Raw genomic sequence first — 24,496 nt, 5'->3', positions numbered from 1 at the left:
AGATAAAATCAGTGGATCACAAGACAACAGAATGGAAATGTGGAAAAAGAACTTTAGGGAAGAGGGGAAGTTGACAAGGTGAAAGGAGGTAAGAGAGAGTAAAGGGGAAATAGAATAGTGTACATACATGTATGAAATTGTCAAAGAACGAGCTACAGAACGTTCAAGATAATCTCTGTTACATATCAAGTTTGAGCTACATGAAACTATCTCCCAAAAAGGAAAGAAACAAAACCGAGAGTGACACTTGGTAACATCCCTATGAAGCCAGTACTGTCTAAGAGCAAAGATCTAAACTGAGGGCTCTGCTGCCATCTGCTGGACACCTTGGCACAAAGCTGGTCCATGAGAAACAACTGTTTTTTTCAATTTTTAAAATTAATTTATTCAGATTATATCTCAACTGTTATGCCTTCACTTGTATCCTCCTGTTCCTCCATCTCTTCCTCTTTCACACTATTACCCTCCCCTAGGTCTGTGACAGAAGGGGACATCCTCCCCCACATATGGTCACAGCCTCATCTTGGTAGCCTGCTTATCCTGAGTGCCACCAGGCCTCCCCACCAAGGGGAAGTGGTCAAATATGGGGCACCAGAGTTCATGTCAGAGTCAGTCCCCACTCTCCACACAACTGTGGAGAATGTCTTGTCCACTGGCTAGATCCGAGGGGTTCAATGCTTACTTCATGTAGTCCTTGGTTGGTGCAGTAGTTTAAAGTAGACACACTTGGGTCCAGATGCGCCCTGGTACAACCGGGTATCTACAACTTTCTGAAGTGGATTTCATGCTTGATCTAAGGGATTGAAACATGAAGATACAGCTAGCCAGGCTTGTCAAAAAGCCTTGTAACTGATGTGATGGAGAGGACTAGAAATTTAACAGTCTTCAAAACCCCAGAGGAAATAAGACTAGTTGACAATGATGAATGGCTGTGCTTGACTGCTCTGCCCACGTAAAGGCTTGTGGTTGCTGGGTCCTCCTATGTCCACTGGCTCTACTCAAGGCTCACTGCTGCCTGGTTGTCCCTCTTGCCTTCTCTTCCCTATCTCACCATTCTCTTCTTGGTACTCTGCCTTTCTAAAGCACTTTCTTACAGCATTCACATCATTTGCTTTCCTTTTACTCTGTTTGGAGCTTGCTATGCAGTCCAGGCCGGCTTTGAATTTACTGAGACCCACCACCCCTGCTCCCAAGGTATGCACCACCATACCTGGCTTTTCTGATTTTGCTTATGGTTGTGGCATGTCTAGTAATTCTATTTCCTCCTTCTTCTCTAAGCCGTTTCATTCTGTTGGCTGATTTTTATAGTTTCGGCTCTTACTTTTCAGTCTCTGGTTCATTTTGAGTTGACTTTTAGCTATGGTTTCAGGTCAAACTCTAAACTCATTGCTTTGCCCTGAACAGTGAGTTGTGAAATGTTCTGGCACTCTTGTTAAAAATCAACTGCCCACAAATGCCCAGCTCTATTCTACCCCACTGACCTATGTGTCTGTTTGTGTGCCATTACCATACCATTTGTACTGTGGTAGCTTTGCAGTAAGTCTTGAATCAAGAAGTTTGGTCCTCCAACTTTTTTTCTGGCTATTCTGGGTCCATGGCATTTCCATATGAATTTTAAGATACACTTGTTTCTGGGTGGGTGGGTGGGGCAGCTAGGTTAGCTGAGTTTTGATGTGTATCAAATTTTCCTCATGAGACTGACAGGATGACATTATGTCTAGTGTTTGCCTTTGTTGTGGAGCTTAGAGGTAACTTGCTAAGAATGGGGTTTGCCTAAACTTTTTTTTTTTTTTTTCCAAGACAGGGTCTCTGTGTAGTCTTGGCTATCCTGGACTTACTTTGTAGACCAGGCTGGCCTCAAATTCACCGCTGTCTGCCTGACTCTACTGAGTTGTGGGATTACAGACATGCACCACTGCACCTGGCTTGTCTAAACTTTCTTGATACTGCAGCAAGAAGACCGGCAGCAGAAGGTACTAGAAAAAGCATGAGTCTGGATATTAGATATGTGAAGTCCTGATCTGACACTTAGATGCCACATGAGCTTGAGCCAGGTACTGACCTGTTCCACATTCCAGTAGGTCACCACAGGAAGAACCAGGCACTTCTACTCATAATGCCGTGCTATTGAGCAGAGACAAAGCAATCCAGGAGATGCCTAATAGGTAAGTTTGCCCTGCTCAATAAGGACCTAGGCAGGGACCTACCTGCTCTGCACCATGGGATCCAAGTCTGACCCACTCAGGCTCAGTAAGTCTCAAGCAATGGGGAGCACCAGGAGGCACAGAGGCAGAAGGCCAAGACAAGGTCAGAGCTCTGATTGGTCAAATAGGGAGTACTGGCTTTTAACGAGGCTCAGCAGCCTTCGGGAACACCCAAATGATTCGGCACAACTCCAGATGTCCAAAGAAGACCGAGATATAGGTAACTGGATGAAACAATGACAGATCAACAATCAGCTACTACCTCTGAACTGCAGGTGTTCTTCCCAGACCTTATGGCTTCAGATGTGATTGCTTAGTTTTCCATCAGCTTCCTCTTTCCACTTTTTGCCTCCTATAGTAGGCCCTCATTTGTCTGCTGGGCAGGTAGAAACTCCTCCCTTGATTTTGCTCCATCACCTGCCTGGGAAGTTGAATCTGTGGAGTAGACACCTACATGCTAGCACTTCTGAAAGGGAAAGAATGAAGCCCTAAAAGTGAAGTCATAAATAGGTATGTTCGTAAAGCAGAGCTACAAGATCCTCAGCAGGGCATGGAGAGATGAGCCAGTAGTTAAGAGAACTGGCTACTCTTGTAGAAGATCAAGGTTCAGTTCCCAGCACCCACACAGTGGCTCACAATCACCATAACCAGTTGTAGGGTATTCAATGCTCTCTTCTGACCTTGGGTACCAAGCACACACGTGGCACACATATATACAAGAAGACAAAACGTTCACATATATAAAATAATCTAAAAATGAAACAAGTCCCGCAGTGTCAAATTTCACAGATTAGTTTTTACAGTTCACAGACCTAGAAATCCAAATGAGTTACAACTGGTCAGCAGGAGGGGAGGAGACATTCCCTCTATACCGAGTGATTTTTAAAAAGTGAAAAGCCAATTAGCCCATGAGCTCCCATTGGTAACTAACTCCTCCTCCCTGTAAACTAATCTGGCTTCAAGCCTGTGAATCTTAGAGAAAGAACATGAAGAAAGAAGTAAAGCTCAGTCCTGTCCTGATTTCTATGGCACAAATGCAACCAGCATGCTTTTCAAGGTCATGAAACTTGTTTATAGTAAGATATCATATCATCTAGTGTTTGGAAAGTAACTGGAGGTGCTTGTGGTGGGCTTGCAGAGGCAGGAGTAGATGTGTGTGAAGAGGTGGAATCCTGGCTCTGGCTAGAGCAATGCCCCAAGTCACTCGGCGCTGATCCCGGTCTGCTCCAAGGCTGGCTACTGATAGGACCAGTTCTCTTTTGACCCACAAAGTAATTGGAAGGTGGAGCAAACTCAGGATCTCGCTCAGCACGGAGTTCTGACTGCTTCTTCGACCAGTATCCAAAGGAAAATTCTAGTGAATGTAAAAAAGAGTATTATTAGAAACAACTATGAACCAGTCAAATTTATTATAATTATTCTTCAGTTCTTATATATACTTTAAGAAGCCACCACAGACTTTCTAAGAACAAGGATAGCAACAAGAAACCCAGCTAAAAAATAGAGTGGCCTTATGACAAGGAAAGATTAGAGAAAGGCTCTGTGGAGAAGTTGACAGGCTCTAGACCACCAAAAGGGCACTACACTTGCAGAGAAATTAAACAGCCAACTAATTATTTGTAGGAGTTGACATGGTTAGATGCTTCCTATCAAGCCAGTCTGTCATTTGTTGAGTTCAGGAGGACACAGAACGGGCTCAGCTGATATAAACAGTGGCTCTTTATATTTCTCTTGTCAAATCCAACAGCAGGAGCTAATGTTTCACTGAAGTATCTTTGAAAGAGGCATAAAATGCAGTCTGCTACGGCAAAGACTGGTGGGCACGTTTGTAAAAAATTAGAGAAAGATGAGCATGTATAATGGAAGCTCAGGTAAACTTTCAGCCAAACATGAAGAATTGCTCAGGACAAAATATCTTGGAGCACCAAGCCTCCGTCATACTCCATCTCACACACGAGCACTTCAGAAAACTATTCTGTGGACAGAGGCCTTTCTAGATGCTGGTCTTTTGTGATCACGCTTTCCCATTTCCCTATGTATAAACAACTAGTGTCCAGTGTGGAGAAGAAACAAGTTCAAAGGCCTGGAGACTTCCTTAGGCTTCAGGACCACTAAGGCTCACTGTGGCGGCACTGAACGTGGAGCTGTGGTGGAGCTCTTGCCTAGCATGAGTAAGGCCCTGGATTCCATCTTTGCACCATAAAAAAAATAAAATAAAATTGTACCAGAATCACACATTGAGTTAAACAAAAACCACCCTTCACAAGGGCCCCACTAAGAAGTTTTCACTCATAAAAGCCCCTCCCTACCTTTTCCTCGGTCCCACTCTCGGATGTGTGGCACTCCAGGCTTGGTGTCCTTCCTCTCCTGGATGATGACTTCCACCTTGCTGTTCTGGGCCACAGGCGGTGGAACAGGTACAGCCTTTGGTTCTGATGGCTCAATGACATCTCCATCTGCTTTTGTAAGGAAATAAGACCTTATTACCATGGCTTAAAATTTTAACATAGTAATTTTGAAGTAAAACTAATCACTAGTGCTAGTGAGGGCAGAAAGTACATCTTAACTTAGAGAGTAGTGAAATAATTTAGTAACATTTATTTCTGTTTATATAAGGGATGTGAATGCCAGAACACATGTAGGGATCAGAGGACAACTTTGTGCAGTTGGTCACACCTTTATGTGGGTTCCTAGGATCTAATTCAGATCATCACATCTGTATTCTTGAACAGCAAGAACCTCTTCTTCTGAGCTATCTTGCCAATCCTTCAGTACTTTCTATACAACAGATTGCCCAAGTCTTTAAACAACTCTAGTAATTTTATTATATCACCTTACCAACAAGAAAGATTCAGCTGAGCAATGGTAGCATGTATAAAACAGCAAGAAGATTCAAAATTCAAGTTGAAGCTGAATGGATGTAAATCTCTCTGCTCCCAAGGAGCAACTGAAGGACCCAAATCCTCAAATTATCCAACTAAAATAGTAAGAGGAGAAACCAGAGTGCTGAAGAGGTAGAACCAGCTGTTGTAGGCTGTTTCATTTTGGTCATATTTTAAAAATCTTAAAGAAAAATGATTTTCAAAAATAAAAAAAGTGGAGGCATATTCTGGATCTTCTAGGGCAGATGTACAGGAGACAGAACAAAAACAGACACAATGGAGAACTCAACAAGAGACAGCCTTTATCTGAAACTCAACATGGGATTTTCAATACCTAAGCCTAACCCTGGTGTCTTGTCAGGACTACATGAGGGCCTGCTCAGAGGCTGGAAAAGGAGAGGAAGACGCTAAAGAGTCCTCAACATCCATACTTTTCTCTTGTTGCTGGTAGAATGTTCCCAAGTTTCAAGCTCACTTCCCAGCTTCCTCTGCTGCTAATATAGCCTGTGGGCCTGAGCTCTGGCCAGTGAGATGCAAACACATAGGCTGCAACTTCCCACTCCCATTTGGAAAGAGAAAGCTGACTCCTCTCCTGTCTCCCCTGCTTCCTTGAGCTGGCCCTGCCCTGGATCAGGAACAGGTGCTAGGGAGAAAACTTGGAGCATATGGAGGAGAGTACACTCTATCGAGCAGCAGAAACAGCAAGATGAGAGGCAGCCTGAGACTGGATGACCTGGATACTCTTGCACTTTTCAATATTAAAACGAACAGGCTTATATATTAGACCCATTTATAGATGGGCTAAAGTCAGCGATTTGGCTTCTACTCCTGTCTGGTCACAGCATTTAACATTGTCTCCCAGGGAAAGTGTGTTCCATCTCCAGTTTCTAGAGTACAGTTCTTTAGTATGAATTCCTGTTGCCAGCTGTTTTACCTTAATACCCAAATTGGGAAATAAATTTTACAAAGAGAGTACATTATAACAAAAAAAGAACTATAAGCAAAAAGCTGAAATCAGGGACGGAGAGCTGTCTCAGAGGGTAAGAGCATTGGTTGCTCTTCCAGAGAACCCAGGGATCAATTTCCAGTATCCTCGTGGTGGTTAACAACCTTCTGTAACTCTACTTCCTAGAGATCTGATGTCTTCTTCTGGCCTCTGCAGGCACCAGGCACCAACATGGTACAAAGATATGCATGCAGGCAAAACACCCATATATATATATAAAATTTGACAAAATTTTTAAAAAGTAAAAGAGCTGAAGTTGAAAAGACTAGAGAAAAGGATTTTAAGTGTTTTTACCATTAAAAATGATAATGCTTACCTTGATTTAGATCACATAATATATGCAGTTGCCAAAACATCACATGGCAACCCCCAAATATGTATAGTTTCTATGTTTTATGTATATTTTCAAATTTTGAATTTTATTTCTTATTTATGTACATAGCTAACCCTTCCTTTTACGCTGGTTTAAACTATCATTATAAAAAGCAACTCAATGCATTACTTGTTAATACCCTTGTCTATTGCCTAAAAACACGTGAGTGTCATTCTCAAACGCTCGAGCTATGAAGGCTTCTCCTGGACTGTGAGATGGCTCAGTGGGGAAGAGTGCCTGCTGAGCAGACCTGATGGCCTGAATGAACCTGAGCCAGAGATCTCACAGAGAAAGAAGAAAACAAATTACCTAAAAGTGTCCTCTGACCTCCACACCTGTGCTGTGGCACATGCGTGCCCATACTCACTCACACATCACATACAATGATAGATAGATAGATAGATAGATAGATAGATAGACAGAAAGATAGAAAAAAGAAAGGAAGAACGAACAAATGAAAGAAAGGAAGGAAGAAAAACAGACAGACCTAAGAATAATAGTTAAAACTGCTCCTGGTGAGACTTTAAAGGCACATGCTATTTAGAGGTAAAGCTAAGTTGCTGATTCCTAAACTGCAACCCTATTAGTAGACTTCCCTTTTGAAGTCAGAAATTTAAGCTGTGATATACCTCTGCTTTCTTCTTCAGTCCCGTCGTTTGATTTTTTAATCTTTTTTTGTCGAAGCTTGGCAAGTCTTGCTTCTAATATAGCCTTTCGCTTTTCCTTTATGTTTTCCCGTTTTATTCTCTGATCTGTTGTCTGGACAGAACAAAAAGTTAGAAAATTATTCACCTGGAGTCAAATTCACATTTCTATTTAAAAAGATGAAATAATTATCTCTTTAAAAAAAAGAAAGTGCTAGGGGGCTGGAGAGATGGCTCCGTGGTTAAGAACACTGCCTGCTCTTCCAAAGGACCTGGGTTCAATTCCCAGCACCCACATGGCAGCTCATAACTGTCTGTAACTCTAAGATCTGACACCCCTACAACAATGCACATAAATTTAAAATTAAATAAAAATATTTTTAAAAAATTGGCAAATGATCTTTAAAAACAAAAAAAGTGCTAATTAAGCCAGGCAGTGGTGGTGCACGCCTTTAATCCAGCACCGGAGAAGGAGAGGCAGATGCATCCGTGAGTTTGAAGCTGGCCTGGTCTACAGAGGGAGTCTCAGGACATCCAGGGATACATGAAGGAACCCCATCTTGGGGGAAAAGGGGCTAATTGGTTTTCACAGCATCTCTAAGCAGCTCTCCTGAAGACTCTGAAAATGGCATCCTCTGAAGCAGAATGTCACAGACCTTTGATGCTTTGAGCTAAATGAGAACTTAGAGAGCACTGTGGAAGCCTCCACATAGAAGAAAGCTATCCAGTTCTTTTCTACTCTTTAATGCCTTAAAACAACTTCCTATTTCCTCACCCAGGTCTTCCAAAATGCCATGCTTGAAACTAGACTTAGCACAGCAGGGCTGGATGCTGGAGAGAGATGCAGTTAAGAACACTTGCTGCTCTCGCAGAGGACCCAGATCCAGTTGCCAGCACCCACACGGTGGCTTAGAACCATAAATAATTACAGTTCCAAGGGATCTAAATGTCCTCTCTGGCCTCTGTAGAATTACATATGCATATGGCACACATACAGATACAGGCAGAACTCACACAAAATAATAATAGCAGTAGTAATAAAAACAAAATGTAGCAAAGCACAGACTACTTCCAAAACAGTTGTAATTTTAGAGTTTGAAAACCCACAAGAAATTGATAATTACCTTTATGCAATCAACAATGGCATTCTGAATATCAATTTTCATTTTATTTACAACATTCTTTTATTCTTCTCCCAGGCAATACATCCTGACCCCACTTTCCCCATCAGCTACTCCCTGCCCTGCCACCTATTTCTCCTCTACTGCAGATCCTCCTCCACTCCCCTTCAGAAAAAAGCAGACCTCCCAGGGACATGAGTCAAACACAGCATAACAAAACACAGTAAGACTAGGCACAAACCCTCATATCAGGGCTGGGCAAGGCAACCCAGTGGGAAGAAAAGGGTCCCAAGAGCAGGCAAAAGAATCAGCGATACCCTGACTCTCACTGTTAGGAGTCCCACCAAGCTAACAACTGTAATATATATACAGAGGACCTAGCACAGACCCACACAGGCTCTGTGAGCCCGTGAGCCCTGTTTAGTTGATTCTGTGGGCTGTGTTCTTCTGGTGTCCTTGACCCCTTTGGCTCCTACTCTTCCTCTCTCCACTTTTGCTGGGCTCCCAGCTCCAAAGGGAAGGACCAGATGAAAATCTCCAATTTGGGCCCTCTCTCTACCCAATGCCTGGCTATGAGTCTCTGGAGTTACTATATTTTTTAAGGCATGTACTGTCAATTAAAAAAAAAAAAATCATTTAAATCCATAAACAACTTTAAATTTAACTTGTACCTGCTCACGAAGCATCTCTAAAATTTTCATTTGCTTGTTTCTCAACTCTTTGTCTCGGGCAAAGGCAAAATACCCAACACCAAGTTGCCGGGCCTCTGAAATAATCAAAAGTATCAAAAGATTAGATTTCTCTAATTAAAACCACATGTACAACAAGTTCCCTAACAAACCAAAAGAGAGGCACACAACAATTTACATAAGTTTAATAATAAAAATAGATAAGCAAGAACAAACAAGTTAAATTGCTTTACTGTTTACTAAGAAGCAAACATAGACAGCTACTTGGCCCTGGTTGTCTCCTCTTCCTTCTGGGAACAAATTTTTGGGCTAACAGACCTCCTGTTAGGAAGAAGTCCCTGAGTTGTGCAGGTGGAGGACAAAGAGAATATTTTCACCCTTTAAAGCACAGTCTGACTGCATCAAAGCTACTGCTCTGTCAGCACCTGGCTTTGTGCCTGCCACTGGCTAGAGATTTTTTTTTTTAAAAGATTTTAAAAGTTGGAAAAAACAAAAATCCAAAACCCAACAATACCATTTTCCCGAATGTCTTCATAATGGATGGGCCCCATTGGCTTTTTCAGGGCCTCCCGCTCTTCTTCCTCCCACTGCTGGCGTTGAAGTTCTTTCCTCATGTCTTCAGATAACAAAGTTTTTTCATTAACAGGACTAACAAAACTAGTAGAGGAATAGAAAAACCTATGTTCAGGTGAATGTCATAAGACAGCAAAACTTAGTGCAATGGATTGATCACGGCTAAGTACACCATTTGGAAAGACAACAGCTCCTTCAGAGGCTTCTGACTGACAAGTCAATACAATTGTTTTAATTTTTTTTTAACATTTATATTCTGTGTGTATATATACACATGAGCATGCATGTACACATGCACATATGTCACAACATGCATATAAAAGTCAGGGGGACTGCTTTGAACCTCAGGAGTCTATTTTCTCCTCTTACCACGTGGCTTCCCGGGATTGACCTCAAGTCATTAGGCTTAGCAGCAAATACTTTAACCTGATGAGCCATCTTGTTGGCCCTATTTTATCATTTTAAAATCAATACCCAGACTTAGACACGAGCATGATAGGATCTTGCCTCAGTGTTCAAGAAAAGTGACTTTCCTTTCAACCCTTGTTCTATTTGGGAGATGGCCTAGCCAGGAAGGATGAACCACTCGTCCTCTCTGAATGGCCTCTTGTCTGAGGACATGGACTTGTTGCTACAGTGCCTCCTGGCCCAGCAGATGGCCTCTGTGTGCCTACTCCAGGCATACCAACAGATGTCTAAGCCTTGGAGGGTTTATGGAGCAGCTCTAACACTTCTCATATAAAAGCTGATTACAGGGATTTATTTTTAATCACCAAGATACTGTCGAACATTTGTTTTTTGGTTCCATTAGAAATGTAGTGATGAGGCCATTGCTTTAATATATAAAAACACACAAGTAAGAAGTGAATAAAAGCAAGTGAACCTTCTCAAACCCTCTGTCTATAAAGGATGGTTTGTTAGCTAGGTTTGGGCTCCTTCTATATGTGCGACCTAGATCAGACATCCAAATCAACAGTCTACTCGTCCCTTTCAGCAGTTACAATGCACATGACCAGAACAGAGTGCCTTCCTGGGAAGCTGAGTCAGAAGAATCACCTAAAACTAGTTCAAGGCCCAGGGAATAACATAACTAATTCCTCCAAGCACCCTATCCCCCAAAAAATGGGTTTCAGAAAAAAAAGAAAAACCAATAAATAAAGGATAATGGCACGCAGGTTGTTCCCTGAGCACAGAAAGTCATGAGTGGACATGTTAACGGCTGCAGGCTTCAGTGTGTACTCTCACACGTTAAAGGTCTTGCTGCAATGACAAGTGCTCATTCAACGGCCTCGCCCACAAAATAACCCCCGCGGCTGTACGCTAGACAAAGGCCACACAGCAAACTTACAGTCTTCCCTGAAGATTTTTATCCATCTCCAAAAGATCTGGTAAATCCTTTCTCATGCAGCGCCGGGATCGGCCCAAGGAGTCCACATAATCCACCCTGAAAGTGAGAAGTTGGGAAGACAGTTGATACAACAGACAGATCTCTATGTCAGGGAGTTCTTACAGAAGCAACGTCAGTACAGACCTTGTTACCAAGAGCCTTGAAACTAAGGCCCGCTACCACAGAGAGAAGCTTCTTCCTTAGCAGCCACACTCAATAAGCTCTACTAAATGTCAGTTTCAGAAAATGTAGAAAGAAATTGATCATTTATGCTTCTTATTTCAAAGACAAGTAACCAATACAGAAATTGGGACATGAAAGAACTCATTTGAATACAATGGAGACAACTCTTATGGTGATTTTGGCCACTAGACTATGTAGTCCAGATTTTTCATCGCTCCTTTCCCCACAGTGTACTCAGATCTCACTTTCTATTACTGCTCTACTTGTAATTGCCACATTCTTTCCATAGAGCTTAGAAGTTTCTTAATGTAAGTCCTGGTTTATTTTGGACCCACTTTAATTAGAAGGAACACAAACAATATACACTGTTCTTCATCTTTCCTTGAAGCAGACAACAGGGACAGACAAGCCAGACACAGTTAAACAAAACACTGAGACTTCCTAGCAACCAAAGTATGGGCAGGTTTTCACAGAAAACATTTCCTTTGCTCTACGGTATAACGTATTTTTTCATATTTGCTATTACAGGCAAGAAATCTCCCACAGTCCTTAACAGTCTGTGCTGCAAGTAAGTAAAGCAATTCAAGGTCAGATTCAGCTGGCTCCGCTGTTGCCTGAAATTTCTTCCCTCTCAAGCAATGCTGACTTCTTTGTTGTAACATGCTTTAAAAATCAAATGCTTGGGAATCCACTCTTATGGTCCTACAGCTGATTATTACAAGAAACCAAACCTACAACTAAACAAAGCAGCATCTTCATTTTCTTTTTTCTTTTTCTTTTTTTTAAATGAATGTGGGAGAGAACCATCTAGCCAGATGGTCCATGTAATTATTTACAGTATTTTTGCAAAAAGACTTTTCACCACCTGGAATTTAATTACCAAAAGGATTTACAAGCAGTCCAATTCTGGAGCCTGATTCAAAAACAAACAAACAAAAAAAGGAAGAGTGGGAACTGCTTGCAGTGCGTCTTACTGCACCATATGGTAGCATGCAACGCCTTCAATTGCCCTCTAAATTCCTCAGATTGCTGGGAAATTGCTTGTAATCATAAAAGCATTAATAAGAAAAAAATTAAAAGACATCAGACCATTCAAAGGAGACAAGATTTCTGCCTTGAAAAGCAATCACAGCTATTCTGTTCTGGAGCAAGCCTCCACAACACACACCAGCAGGCAGAATGCAGTAGTCAGCAATGGCTCTAGCTCATCAGCAACTGCTTACTGAGCAGTCCCAGCCAGCACAAACCCAAAGAAATTGGGTGATTCAAGGAGGACAGAGTACCCTATCTCTATAGGGCTCTAGAGAAGCAGGAGGGAAACACACATAGATTATAAAAACAAGCAAGTTTGCCTCAAATGTTTTGCTGGTAATACAGCCTAAAGTGGGTCAACTATAACTAAAAGGTAAGAACTCCCTTCTCCAAATAGTTCAGATGAGGAAGCAAGTACTTAAGACTAGAAATGATGAAGAAAAGCTCTTTTCTTCTCTGCGATTCCATGTGGCATACGTAAGAAAGCATGGACCACAGTGGACACCTTCAGCAATATGAAGAAGGTGGTTCTCTGATATCCAAAGTGACAAGGATTTCTCTCTTCATGTATATCTGTCAAAATAGGGCTAGCAAAAGGCTAAGAAACACCACAAACAGTACTGAGCAGCTTCTAAGAAATCTCCCAGAACAAGAGTTTGAGAGAGGGTCAGCCCCAGTACATGGTCAGGACATCAGTGACGTCTAAGCAATGGCAAGTTCTGCTCAATGAGTGTCTAAGAAACACAAAAGGCACTGTAGCGGAATCTACACTCTCCTCTGTATATGAGATGTATATGATGATGCATACACACTCTCGTCTGTATATGCTGGTTCCTCCAGCCTTTATGTACATACAGGCAAAACTAGGGAAAATGTCAAAATCAGAGCCCTGCAAAGTATCTGCTTATGCTCCCAGAATGGAACACACTTGCTTCTAGGAGGGAATTTAAGGGAAACGGTCATGGCACTGAAGCACAGCATCTCTACTTTCCACGGAAGGAAACTAGGCCTGCGAAAGGCTCCAGATTTATCAAGGCCACATGGGCAGAAGGCAGTACTGGAACTCATACCTCAATATTAGAAAACAATGACGCTAGAATACAGCTTACTGTGACTAATCTGCCTGTTTCTTTTTGCAGGACTCAAAGGGACCACTTCCCAGGACCTGATATCTGAGCCAGGGCACAGAGAAAGGGAGTAAGGAAGTAGGACTGCCCAAGGATCCCTGAGCCTGGCACCACTGGGCAGAGCAGATGCTTAGTTCTCATCTGCAGTCACGGATGTCACCTCTCCACTGGAGCTCCCATTTCTATACGACTGATACACTAGATCATCCCAACTTAGACGGGTGGCTCTTGGAAGACAGGAAAGCCAGTCAGAATAAGAAAAAATGGCGTGATAACCATCAAGCAAAGCAATTCTCAAAAAAGTGTGAGTCTGAGGGGATCACTCTGATTTAATCCCCAGTATTACCCACCATTCCTCACTGGGGTCTTGGGGAGGGGGTATGTCTTTTTCAGAAAATTCTTCATCATCATCTCTCTCTTCTGTGTTTCGGGAATCTCTAGTGGCACTAAGCACCTCCATTTCTTTCCGCTTGTCTATGATCTTCTGTGTGAAATCCACAAGGTACATGTCCTCCACTTCCTCATCTAGGGAAAAAAAATCAATTACAGATTCTTGACAATAAAGAAAAAAAAAAAACATAGCTGGAACTGATAAGTGGCCCCATTGCCTGACTATTCACCAGTCAATGTTTCCACCTGGGACAATTTACAAAGACACAGTCACCAAACACCTGACACGAAGCTCTAAATAAGCCATCCAAAATTGAGATTACAGCCGGGCGTGGTGGCGCACGCCTTTAATCCCAGCACTCGGGAGCCAGAGGCAGGCGGATCGCTGTGAGTTCGAGGCCAGCCTGGTCTACAAAGTGAGTCCAGGATGGCCAAGGCTACACAGAGAAACCCTGTCTCGAAAAACCAAAAAAAAAAAAAAACCCAAAATTGAGATTACAATACTCTAAAAAGCCTTGAGTTTCCTCCTCTGCCATCAGCACAATGTGTGAACAATAAGACCATTTAAAACAACCCACCCATGCAATTTTGAGCAACTCACAGCTAACAACATACAAGAGACACAGAACAGCCTTTCTCTCAAGCAAGATAACAGGTCTTTCTAAACATGTGAGTTGCATCATTTAACTCTTACACTGGTGTGCAGAGAGAAGTGCTTGAAAGGACCTCACGCAGGTAATCAGTGTCCTCTGAAGCTGGAGCATGGTGCACACACCGTTTAACACAGCACTTAGGAGGCAGAGGCAGGTACAGGTACAGGTAGATCTCTGTTTGAGGTCAGCCTGAACTACATCGTGAGCTCCAGGCCTTTCTGAGATACATGGTGAGACCCTGTCTCAAACACACACACACACATACACACAAACATTGTTTTCAGGCAAGGCCTGGAGTCAGGAGTCAGGCTCTATAGGGCTGAACTCAACATGCTTTTCCCCCCTAAGGATAGAAACAATGACAGACAATGGGCTCCCAATCACCAAAGTGGTGATGCTACGCCCCTGTGCAGTGTTACAGTGGAGACAATGGAAGCTCCAAGGGTTAACCAGTTCAGATACACAGGTTCAATGTAAGTATCAGGAAGTGGGCCTGCTGACCCACACTCTCCATAAACATACTTCTTTTGACTGAGTTACTGTATTTCATGTTATCTTAATTACATATATAGGGGCAAAGGGGTGAACAGGTGCCCTCAGAAGGCAGAAGAAAACATCAGTTCTCCTATAGCTGGAGTTTCAGGCAGTTGCGAGTTGCCCAATATGGATGCTGGGAAACAAACTCTGGTCCTCTGTAAGCACAGCAAGTGCTCTTAACTGTTAAGCCATCTCTCCAGCCTCTCTGAGTTTCTGTAGTAACAATAAAAGTTTGAATCAAAAGAAAAAAGAATAAAACAAAAAAACACTTGCAAGCCACACAGGTTCTAAGTAGGAGAGGTGTGTTCTCTAAGAGTTGAGGTACAGATGCACACACCAGTGAAGCATCCTGGAGAAGAACACCTGGCTCCTCTTCTGGAGTGTAGCACTCTCACCACAGCTCCCAACTTTGCAAATGACTGACTCTTCCATGCTGCATTCCCTGACATGCAGAGAGCCATGCCATCTGAGGAGAGGCAAACAATAGCTCACAACCACTGGTGTCTTGTTTGCTAAGCAAAGTGGAACTGCTGAGCTTCAGCCCTCCCCCTCTGAAGAACTTCTCTTAGTACTCTCCCCTAAAGGATCCTTTTCTCTAGCTTGTCAGGTCAAAGTCCATTTTCTTCTAGAAATTTCCTGAATGCATACTTGCTTTCCCTGCCTCCTGCCAATACTGTGTACACTGGCCCAGAAAATCTCTTATACTGTTGTCCAACCATGAATTCTACTTTGTATTTCAAGGGGATATGACAAAAGAGAACTGTATTCCAATTATAAGCACATTATACAATTACTAATAGGATATGCCATGAAGTTGAAATTACTTAGGGAACATAAAAGTTAGGATGATAAATGAAAGAAACAAAAAAAAGGGAAAAATAAAGGAAGCAAAGTTAAATAAACAAAAAGAGAAAGAGGAGGAGTAGAAAAGAACATTCTAGCGGGGCACAGTGGTGCACGCCTGTAATTCCAGTACTCTGAGAGACAGAGGCAGGCAAATCACTATGACTTTGAGGCCGGCCTGGTCTACAAAGTAAATCCAGGGCAGCCAAGGCTACACAGAGAAACTTTGTCTTAAAAAACCAAAAAAAAAAAAAAAAAAAAAAAAAAAAGAAAGAAAGAAAGAAAGAAAATATTCTGGTGAGAAAGAAAAAGAGCAAGGAATTAGTGAAAATGAAATAAAGATTTCCCACTGAATAAACGTAAGAAGACAACTGAAAATTAAAAATATAAGAAATGACTCAAAGGGTAAGAAGAACCTGTCTCCAAACACAAAGACCCGAGTTCAAATCCCCAGAACACATAGAAAGCCTGGTTTGCAGCCTATTTGTAACCCCAGTGCCCCTATGGCAGCAAGACGGGAGGTAGAACAGACTACCCAGGTTCTGTCTCAAGGCAGAAGATGAGAATCCATGTTTCACTCCCATGTGTGGCGTGAAATGCCTGCACTTACACATACTAACATACAGACAGCAACATACAAAAAATAAAAATGAAACAAAGGAAAAAACACTGCAAAACATGAAGTTTAAAACAGGAAAAAGCACATCACAGAAATAAAACGGAAAATACAGAAACAGCAGGAAAAGGGGCAACATGAGCCCAAGTGCCTAAATGGGACCAGAATTCTGCACAACGGGTTGTACCTTTTCCATAAGCATGGCTGTCCCTGCATGCTAGGCTAGTCTGTCTTATTGGTGCTGTGCTCTCCTCCTCTAATGGACAAGATCTGCTTTGAAGGATCTGTGAAGCAGAACTGGCTCCCTATACTCTACTGTCCCACGGCCCAAAGTCCAATGGCACCAGTCAGAATATTGTGGCAGATTTTCTTGTCTCTGTGTAGCCACTGAAAGTAAACTTTTGACTTCATTTTTAAAAATTTCTTCCTCTTAGAATCATTCAAACAACTAATAGTGAAGATCTGTATGACTTATAGGCAATAAAGAAATACAAATAAACTTTTGTTTACCTAGAAAATCTCCTTTAGTCATCTTTTCATATAATTTGGCCTTTTCTTCCAATTTTTCCCTAGGAGAAAAACAGAAAAATATTAGAAATGGTCTTAGAACTATCCCTTCTACCACCACACTGTCAGCTGAGACCTGCCATGAAAGGATGGGTACAGCGCCTGCTGACTGCCCTGTCCTTAAGAGACCTTCAGGCCCACCTCATCTACTTCATTAGTGAAAGCAGGAGTGTGCCTCAGGACCTGAAGCCAATCCTGGTACAGAGTCACTGTTCAGTAAATATCTGATGAGTGAATAAATGGATGCACTGAGTTAAGGCTCCAACAATTTAGCTGCTAAATGCAACTTAAGTTACATACCAAAAGAGAGATGTATTTAAACTAACATTTTTCTTTTCCTTTTAAAAATATTTATTTATGTATACAATGTTTTGCCTGCATGCGCACCTGCGCGCCAGAAGAGGGCACCAGATCTCATTATAGATGGCTGTGAGCCACCTTGTGGTTACTGGAAATTGAACTCAGGACCTTTGGAAGAGCAGCCAGTGCTCTTAACCTCTAAGCCATCTCTCCAGCCCAAACTAACATTCTTCTATTCAAATTTTCCAAAAGGATCACCAAATTCAAGGTAAGCCTCTCTGTCATAGTGGTTTTAGAACAGGGTCCTGGTCATTTATGGCCTATTATGCTTCTTTATATCAACTTATATTTGCAGAAACATGACAGTATCTATTTCAAAGAACATAAATAATACACTCAAGCCACAAACTAATATACAATAACAACAACCCTGGCATTTCAACAAAGCAACGTCTCTGCTCACATAATTTTGGTGGTACTTATCAGGTAGTGACAGACTTAGCAGCAGCAAGACAAACAAACAATACAAACCATACATGCAAATGTATTAGTGACCAGAATACTTAGTCTCAAAGTTACCCACCTCAGGCTACTATTAACCACATAGAAGAAAGGGCATCTTCTCAGTAGAGAACTCTACCAGACTTTTTCTAACCAAGTGATCAAATTCATTATCATTGCACTGACAGTTATGAGCCTCTGGCTAAGATGCATTGGGTAAGACATAAAGACTACCTACACAGTATTCTTAAATAAAAAAACAGGACATAGTAACAAAATCTGGCCTGGACACTTAAAAATGTAAGTAATGTAACTGACAACAAAAGGCAAACAAATTAGAGAGATTTGAGGGCTAAAGGCATGAATGACCTTTGAATCCTGAATTTTTTTTTTCCTGATTTTTCAAGATAGAGTTTCTCTGTATAACAGCCCTGGCTGTCCTGGAAATTACTTTGTGAATCTTGAATTTTTACAAAACCTTTTTAGGACATAATTGTGCTGTGACAATTGGCAAAATTTGAAATATGAGCCACACAGTAGTATTAAATACTGTGTAAGATAATGTCCTTGTTCAGATAAATATATACTGAAATATTCACAGGTAAATTATCATGACACTAAAAACTCTTCCTCTACAGGTGTGGAGGGAGGACAGAAAAAAGCAAATATAACAGTATGCTATTAGTGAATTTAGGAGAAGGGATTAGAATGTTCCTTTTACTCTTTTAATTACATTCCTGGTTTGGGAGGGAAAGTTGCGGTCTCTAAACACTAATGTCTTATCATCTAGTCTAGAACATGCCATGGGACACTTCTTTAAAATGTGTTGATAAATTGAAGAGGTTGCTCAGTGGACAAGATCATGGTATCAATACTTAGAAATACAAGTTTTAAAAAATTCTTGATATAGGCCAGGCGGTGGTGGCCCATGCCTTTAATTCCAGAGGCAGAGAGGTGGATCTCTGCGTTCAAGGCCAGCCTGGTCTACAAAACAAGTTCCAGGGCAGCAGGGCTACTCAGAGAAGCCCTGTCTTGAAAAACAAACAAACAAAACAACAAAAATTGTAGATATAGCTTTTTCTTTTTCTCAGCTGCCAGAAAGATGGCAGACATTCAGACTGAGGTGCTTGCTTACCAAAAGCAGCCCATGATCTTTTAAAATAAGAAGCTGCTTCTGCTGAGAGAAACTGGCAAGGAGCGGCTCCTTCAGTACTAAAAGAATATTAGTCTAGGTTTCAAGATGGTTCAAAGAGGCCATCAAAGGAACCTGAATAGACAAGAAATGCCTCTTCACCGGTAACATCTCCATCCAAGATCAGGTCCTGTCTGGTGTTGGGACCAAGATGAAGATGCAAAGAACCACTGTCATCTGCCAGACTATATCCATTATATCCAAAAGTACAGTAGATTGAGAAGCACCATAAAAACGTATCTGTACACTTGTCCCCTTTTCAGGGATGGGCAGACAGGCGACATTGCCACTATGGGATGATGCAGGCCTGAGAGAGACTATATGCTTCACTGTGCTCATGGTCACCAAGGCTGCCAGAACTAAGAAGCAGTTCCAGAAGTTCTGAGAGGATTCTGGCCAACTCCCAGAACGAATAGTTATTTTCCAACTTAAAAAAAAAAATGTTGATATATTTAGTGTGTAATAAAAGCTCAAAACAGAACCCTATTTCATCTTTTTTTTTTTTCCTATTTCATCTTCTAAACTGAACTTTTCTTTCTTGTTGTTAGATATGTGTAAATCACAGAACTTTGAGAAGACAGCTGGCCCTCCATACCTAGAGTCCAGTTAATCCAGACTGAACTAATTGGAATGAAACATATTCCAAAACAATGTTTCATTATTGTTAATGTATACTGTGTATCATCTGTCTGTACAGATTTTCCTTCTTGGCCCTCCCTAAGGAATACAAAATAACAACTATTTGCATCATATTAGGCATAGCAAGAAATCTAGAAAAGACTTTAAGTATACTGGATGTTTTCACAGATCACACTATTTTATTTATTTTGGTTATCTATGAGCTTTGGTATCTGAGGCAGAGGAGGGTCCCAGAACCAACCAATACCCCTCAGATATCAAGGGACACTTTATTTACATTTACGGAGTATTTGCCTAGAATACACCAGGAAGAGTAAGGTCTCAATGTCTATTTCTTTGGTAAGGTCCCCTTCAAATGTAACTACCTTGCTTTGTCTAAAGTCTTCTGCTCCTCAAGCTTCTGTTCAGCATCCTTCTCTGCTCGGCTGGAAACGCCTGCATTTTGCTTGTTCCAGATACTTGGCTTCTGAAGAATGATTCAAAAGAACAAAATAAAACCATGTGACTGCAAAACAATCTCAACTTTTGTACACCAAAAGGAGAGAAAAATCCTTAGATCTTATGAATCAGAGAACTACTTACTCTGACAACTAATTTATAGTCTACAACAGATTACCTGCACATGATTGTAAAAGTAACTTTTATTTTCCTTATGTAATTGTCTCAGAGGCTTATAGCCTCGTCTGATAACCTAGACCTAGTCTTGGAAACTTCTAGCTCCGTAACACTCTAATGTAGGCCTAGACTGTTTTCAGCCTCTGAGATTTACTACTGAATAAGTTCACCCTTTCTAGTTCTTTCTGAACTCTAGCTGGCTTGTTCAACTCAGCTGTTCTGGCTCAAACCTCTTTCAAAGCTGACTGATTCAATCCAGCTTCTCTCGGTTTTTCACTGAATTGCTCTGCTTGGCCTCAAGGAACTCTAGCAGTCTGTTCTAATCTTCTGGCCTCATCTGTGCCTAGCTTGTTTTCTCTTCAACCTGTCTCTGTTAAACTCTCCCAGTAAAAACTGCCTCTGAATTCCACGAACTGAACTGCAACAAACTCACCTTCACTGCACTGTCTCTCAACTCACTGACTCAACCAAACTGTCTGAACAGCACTGACTAGAACCCAAGAGATCTGCCTGCCTCTGTCTGCTGAGTGCTGGGATTAAGGAGCGTACCACCACGCCTGGATCTAAACTTTTATTTACCTGAAACTTGCTCTATGCCAGGCTGGCCCTGAACTCAGAGATCTGCTGGCCTCTGTCTCCTAGGATTAAAGGCATATCTGTACTCTAGCTGGATCAAACAGACATAGGTTTTTGGATGTGATCTTTTGCCAGAGCAGCCATGTTCTGAATTAAAATTCCTCTACATGTGACAAAGCTAGAGCTGAAAAAAAGTCTTAAATCACTTAAGAATTTCCTTCTGAATGTCACTGAGCTACTTTCTCAGTTGACCTTTACCACTGACCATTCAATACTTCAGTGAACATGAGCAGAATACAAAGAAATACAGTAGGTTACTACCTATAAAGATCGAAAACTTAGTGTCTTTCATATATTAAGTCTATTTCCATATTGTACAATTGTTTATCTCTTCTTGGATACAAAACACATGCTAATCCCCCAAGAGAATGTACATAATCCATTATTAACAGCATATTAAAGAATACTGGGACTGGAGAGATGGCCTAGCATTTATTTACAGATAACCACTGATATGTTTCAAAAACCTAAAATATATTATAATTTTCCCATATTTGAAATCAGTTGAGATATTTTTACCTTATTAGTAGTCTTTGGTTTTGCAAAAACTCCAGAATCTTTTAGAAGTTTTTCTTGTTTGAACTCTTCTTGTTTTCGGAAGAGCTCAGCCTTAAGATCTATCAACTAGAATAAACCAAAAAAAGTAAACAATATTTAATTCAATTCTGGGAGGTGACTAGATTGCTAAGCAACTGTAATTCTCCAAGGAAGATTTCGGCTTCCAGACCATGTATAACGAACACAATGTTTCCTTATGGAACTCTATACAAAGTTAAACAGCACTGGGTTTCACTCTTGTTTTGCTGCAGGCATAGTTCTACTCCAGCTTAAATCACTTTAGGCTTTTTTTTATTCCCCCCTCCCTGTCACGGGGAGAGTGACAGAGCAAAGCAAGCAAATGAGATTTACATGTTCAGATAAAAGTCGAGTAATTTCTAAAGCACCTTTAGTTTGTGGGACACATACCAGAAGTACCAACTTAAGATTGTCTCAGTTTTTAAAAACATTACGTTTAACTGAATCACAGGTTTAAAAATAGGAGAGGGAGTACAGGTGAAGAGAATGGGGCATCTGGGCAAATACTTGCACCTAGCTCTCAGCTGTGTTGTTCTAACAGTAGAAATGGGGGAAATGATACACCGACAAGGGGCTATTATGTACAAGCACTTGCAAATCAGACACCAGTAGCTGAAAAGGAAAATAAAAAGGACTGTGTCACAGGATATTTGATCTCATTGTAATCCCTGAGATTGTGAACTGTAAAAATCTGTCATTGATCCCATTGTGATTCCTGAGATTGGACTATAAATTCCTGTTTCTTGTGGTTGAGCCCTAACACACCCTTAATCCAAGAACTTTCTGTTTATTGTGAACAGGTAATTAAGGTGTGGCTCAGGCAGCCCTTACACACACCTTTAATCCAAGAGCTACTGTACACAGGAGTTAATACAGGTAACCCTAGGTCAAGAGGTGGAGCAAGAAGCCAGCTGACAGGGATTAAAGAGTAGGAGGGACTTTGAGTTGAGGGGTATTTAAGACAGAGTGTAGAAGTAGAGGGGGTCTCTGGTGCTTCTTTGGGTTTGGGATTTTAGCTTTAGCTCTTGAGCTCCTCAGTTCCTTGGCTTTTTGGGCCTTGAGCTAGCAAGACTGTGACCTTGGCTTTTTTTGGCCTTTTCCTCCTGAGCTGTCAGCTGAGCTAGAGAGCCTTTTGGGCCTTCTCCATTGGCACATGAGCTGAGGTCAGCTGGGTGCTTTCTCTGCCTCTCTGAGCTAGCAGGTTTTTCACCACAACATCTGGCTCCTGAGTCTTTACTAATAAAGTAGAACAACCTGGGATTTTTAATCAAAACAACAGGACTAAGCTCAGGGGCTGAAGAGATGAGCCAGCAGTTAAGAACACTTGCTACTCTTGTGGAAGAGTCAGGTTAGGTTCCCAGTACCCATATGGTGACATATACCTATCCATACATAACTCTAGTTCCAGAAGGTCAATGTCCTCTTCTAGCTTTTGAGAGCACCAGACAGGTATGTGTTGCATGTGCAAAGGTGCAGGTAAAATAGTTATACACAAAAATTTAAATATCTTTAAAAACTTTTAATGATTCTTTTTTTTTTTTAATGTGCATTGGTGTTTTGCTTGCATGTATGTCTGTGTGAGTATGTTGGATCTCCTGAAACTGGAGTTACAGACAACTGTGAGCTGCCATGTGGGTGCTGGGAATGAACCAAGGCCCTCTGGAAGAGCAGCCAGTGCTCTCAAACTTCTGAGCCATCTCTCCAGCCCCATAAACATTTTTTTTTTTTAATGACTGAGTTTGGTGATTTTTATTTGAAAGAAATCCATTTAAAGATACTGTGGAGCAGGGATTTTAACATTGTAAAGGACCCAATATTCAAATTTATTCCAGGACCCAATATTCAAAATTATTAAAGGAAGAAAAGAAGAGAAAATTTTACCTTTTCTCTTAAATCTTTGTAGATGCATCAATTTTTTATATATATATAATTTCTATTCTACAACTACTTCTGAATTTAAGCTACAAAATGACCAATTCCTGGACTTCACTTGTATTATAGTTATTGAAAAATTATCTTCTAGATAAGCTAACTTTAGTTTGGATTGGTTTTTAAAGACCGGCTCTCACTGTGTAGCCCTGGCTATCCTGGAACTATGTACCTCAAGCTGGCCTCTGACTCACAGATATCTATCTACCTGTCTCTGCCTTTCACAGGCTGGGGTTAAGAGCATATGCAACTACAACCTGTTTAGTTTAGTTTATAAGTACTGAATCCAAGCAAGCATAGTAACTAAGGTCACATTTTTCACATTAGAAAGCAAGTTCCGACAAAATATAAGATACAACATTGGATGTTTTCCTCTTATATTCCCATAGTGTGTAGTAAATTCAAAATTAAGTCAAAGGTTAGAACAAATATGTTCGGAGATAACAGAAAAGGCAACGGTTTGCAGTCAAATTGAATCTGGGCTCTCACACAACAAATCTGCATGTAAACTGAAGAAACTGGCATTCACTTTTGGGCGTCAACTTCATCATCCCATGACGAGTGATCATTAATACCGCCTACATCTTAAAAGCACGTCTTAAGACTCAATGGCAGCATGAATATGAGGCCCTGGTACAAAATATGTCCAGTATTTACAATTTTGCTGCGCAGATTGGTTAAGTTAGCAAAACTCCTCACATCTTGTCAGACATCACGGGCCCAGGCAGTAACTTTTCTGGGTCCTGCTAGGACCCTAGGTACTCCGGAGTCCTGGGGAATCAAGTCACACCCCATTGCTCACGAAGGATTTTATTGATCTCTGGGCTGGAGGAGACGCCAGGGAGGGCGCGTCCCCCTAGGTCCCCGCAGACAGGGCGGCCTGGCCCGGCTGTGGCGGCTGACCCGCAGGACGCGCCCCAAGATCCCTGGGAGGGCGACTTCCGGGGCGGGTCTGTGGGGTGAGCTTAGTCCAGATGCCTGACGAAGCCGGGTTCAGGATTCTGTAAGGAAACTGTCGAGGGTCCCCACGGGGAGAAAGCTAGTCAGAATCCCTGTCAGACGTGGAGTCCAGGACCCTGACCTGCATGAGGCAACAGTTAAAGTGCTCATTCTCGACTGAGAAAGGCGCGGGAAACGCGGGGCACGGAGCTAAGCTACACTCGCACTCACCGAGGAGGCTGTCACGTCCAAAGGCTTTTTCTTTCGGTCCATCGTCCCGCCAGGCCGTCCGGTCCCAAGACCTAGCCTTCTGTAGTTTCTGTCAGGCCTTACGAGCCCGCC

General features: G+C 41.7%; 1 protein-coding gene across 2 annotated transcripts; it reads right to left on the bottom strand.

Moving 5' to 3' along the window:
* Nucleotides 1-2,163: 2,163 nt before the first annotated feature.
* Nucleotides 2,164-24,493, bottom strand: Ccdc174 (coiled-coil domain containing 174). Of its 2 annotated transcripts, none has more exons than XM_051154924.1 (11): nucleotides 24,386-24,493; nucleotides 21,230-21,334; nucleotides 19,825-19,925; nucleotides 16,771-16,829; nucleotides 13,572-13,746; nucleotides 10,841-10,936; nucleotides 9,434-9,576; nucleotides 8,902-8,996; nucleotides 7,095-7,224; nucleotides 4,514-4,663; nucleotides 2,164-3,558 (listed from the first exon to the last, which is right to left on the bottom strand). In XM_051154924.1, exons 1-11 carry the CDS (start codon nucleotides 24,425-24,427, stop codon nucleotides 3,263-3,265), a joined length of 1,392 nt encoding a protein of 463 aa, XP_051010881.1. In that variant the 5' UTR covers nucleotides 24,428-24,493; the 3' UTR covers nucleotides 2,164-3,262. The 2 variants fall into 2 exon arrangements, with proteins under 2 accessions (XP_051010881.1, XP_051010882.1); XM_051154925.1 differs by having other exon boundaries at nucleotides 4,514-4,660.
* Nucleotides 24,494-24,496: the final 3 nt, after the last annotated feature.

The sequence above is a fragment of the Acomys russatus genome, chromosome 13, assembly GCF_903995435.1.
Source record: "Acomys russatus chromosome 13, mAcoRus1.1, whole genome shotgun sequence".
In the NCBI taxonomy this organism is placed as follows: Eukaryota; Metazoa; Chordata; class Mammalia; order Rodentia; family Muridae; genus Acomys; species Acomys russatus.
The sequence above is the reverse complement of the archived record's forward strand: the minus strand, read 5'-3'. Positions and strand labels throughout refer to the sequence as shown.

Coding starts and splice junctions, on each gene's coding strand:
- Ccdc174 (XM_051154924.1), bottom strand. CDS start 24,427: ATGGACCGAAAGAAAAAGCCTTTGGACGTGACAGCCTCCTCG. Junction 16,830..19,824: donor AAGACTTTAGACAAAGCAAG/GTAGTTACATTT, acceptor TTTTTCTCCTAG/GGAAAAATTGGAAGAAAAGG. Junction 7,225..8,901: donor TAGAGATGCTTCGTGAGCAG/GTACAAGTTAAA, acceptor TGTTCTGTCCAG/ACAACAGATCAGAGAATAAA.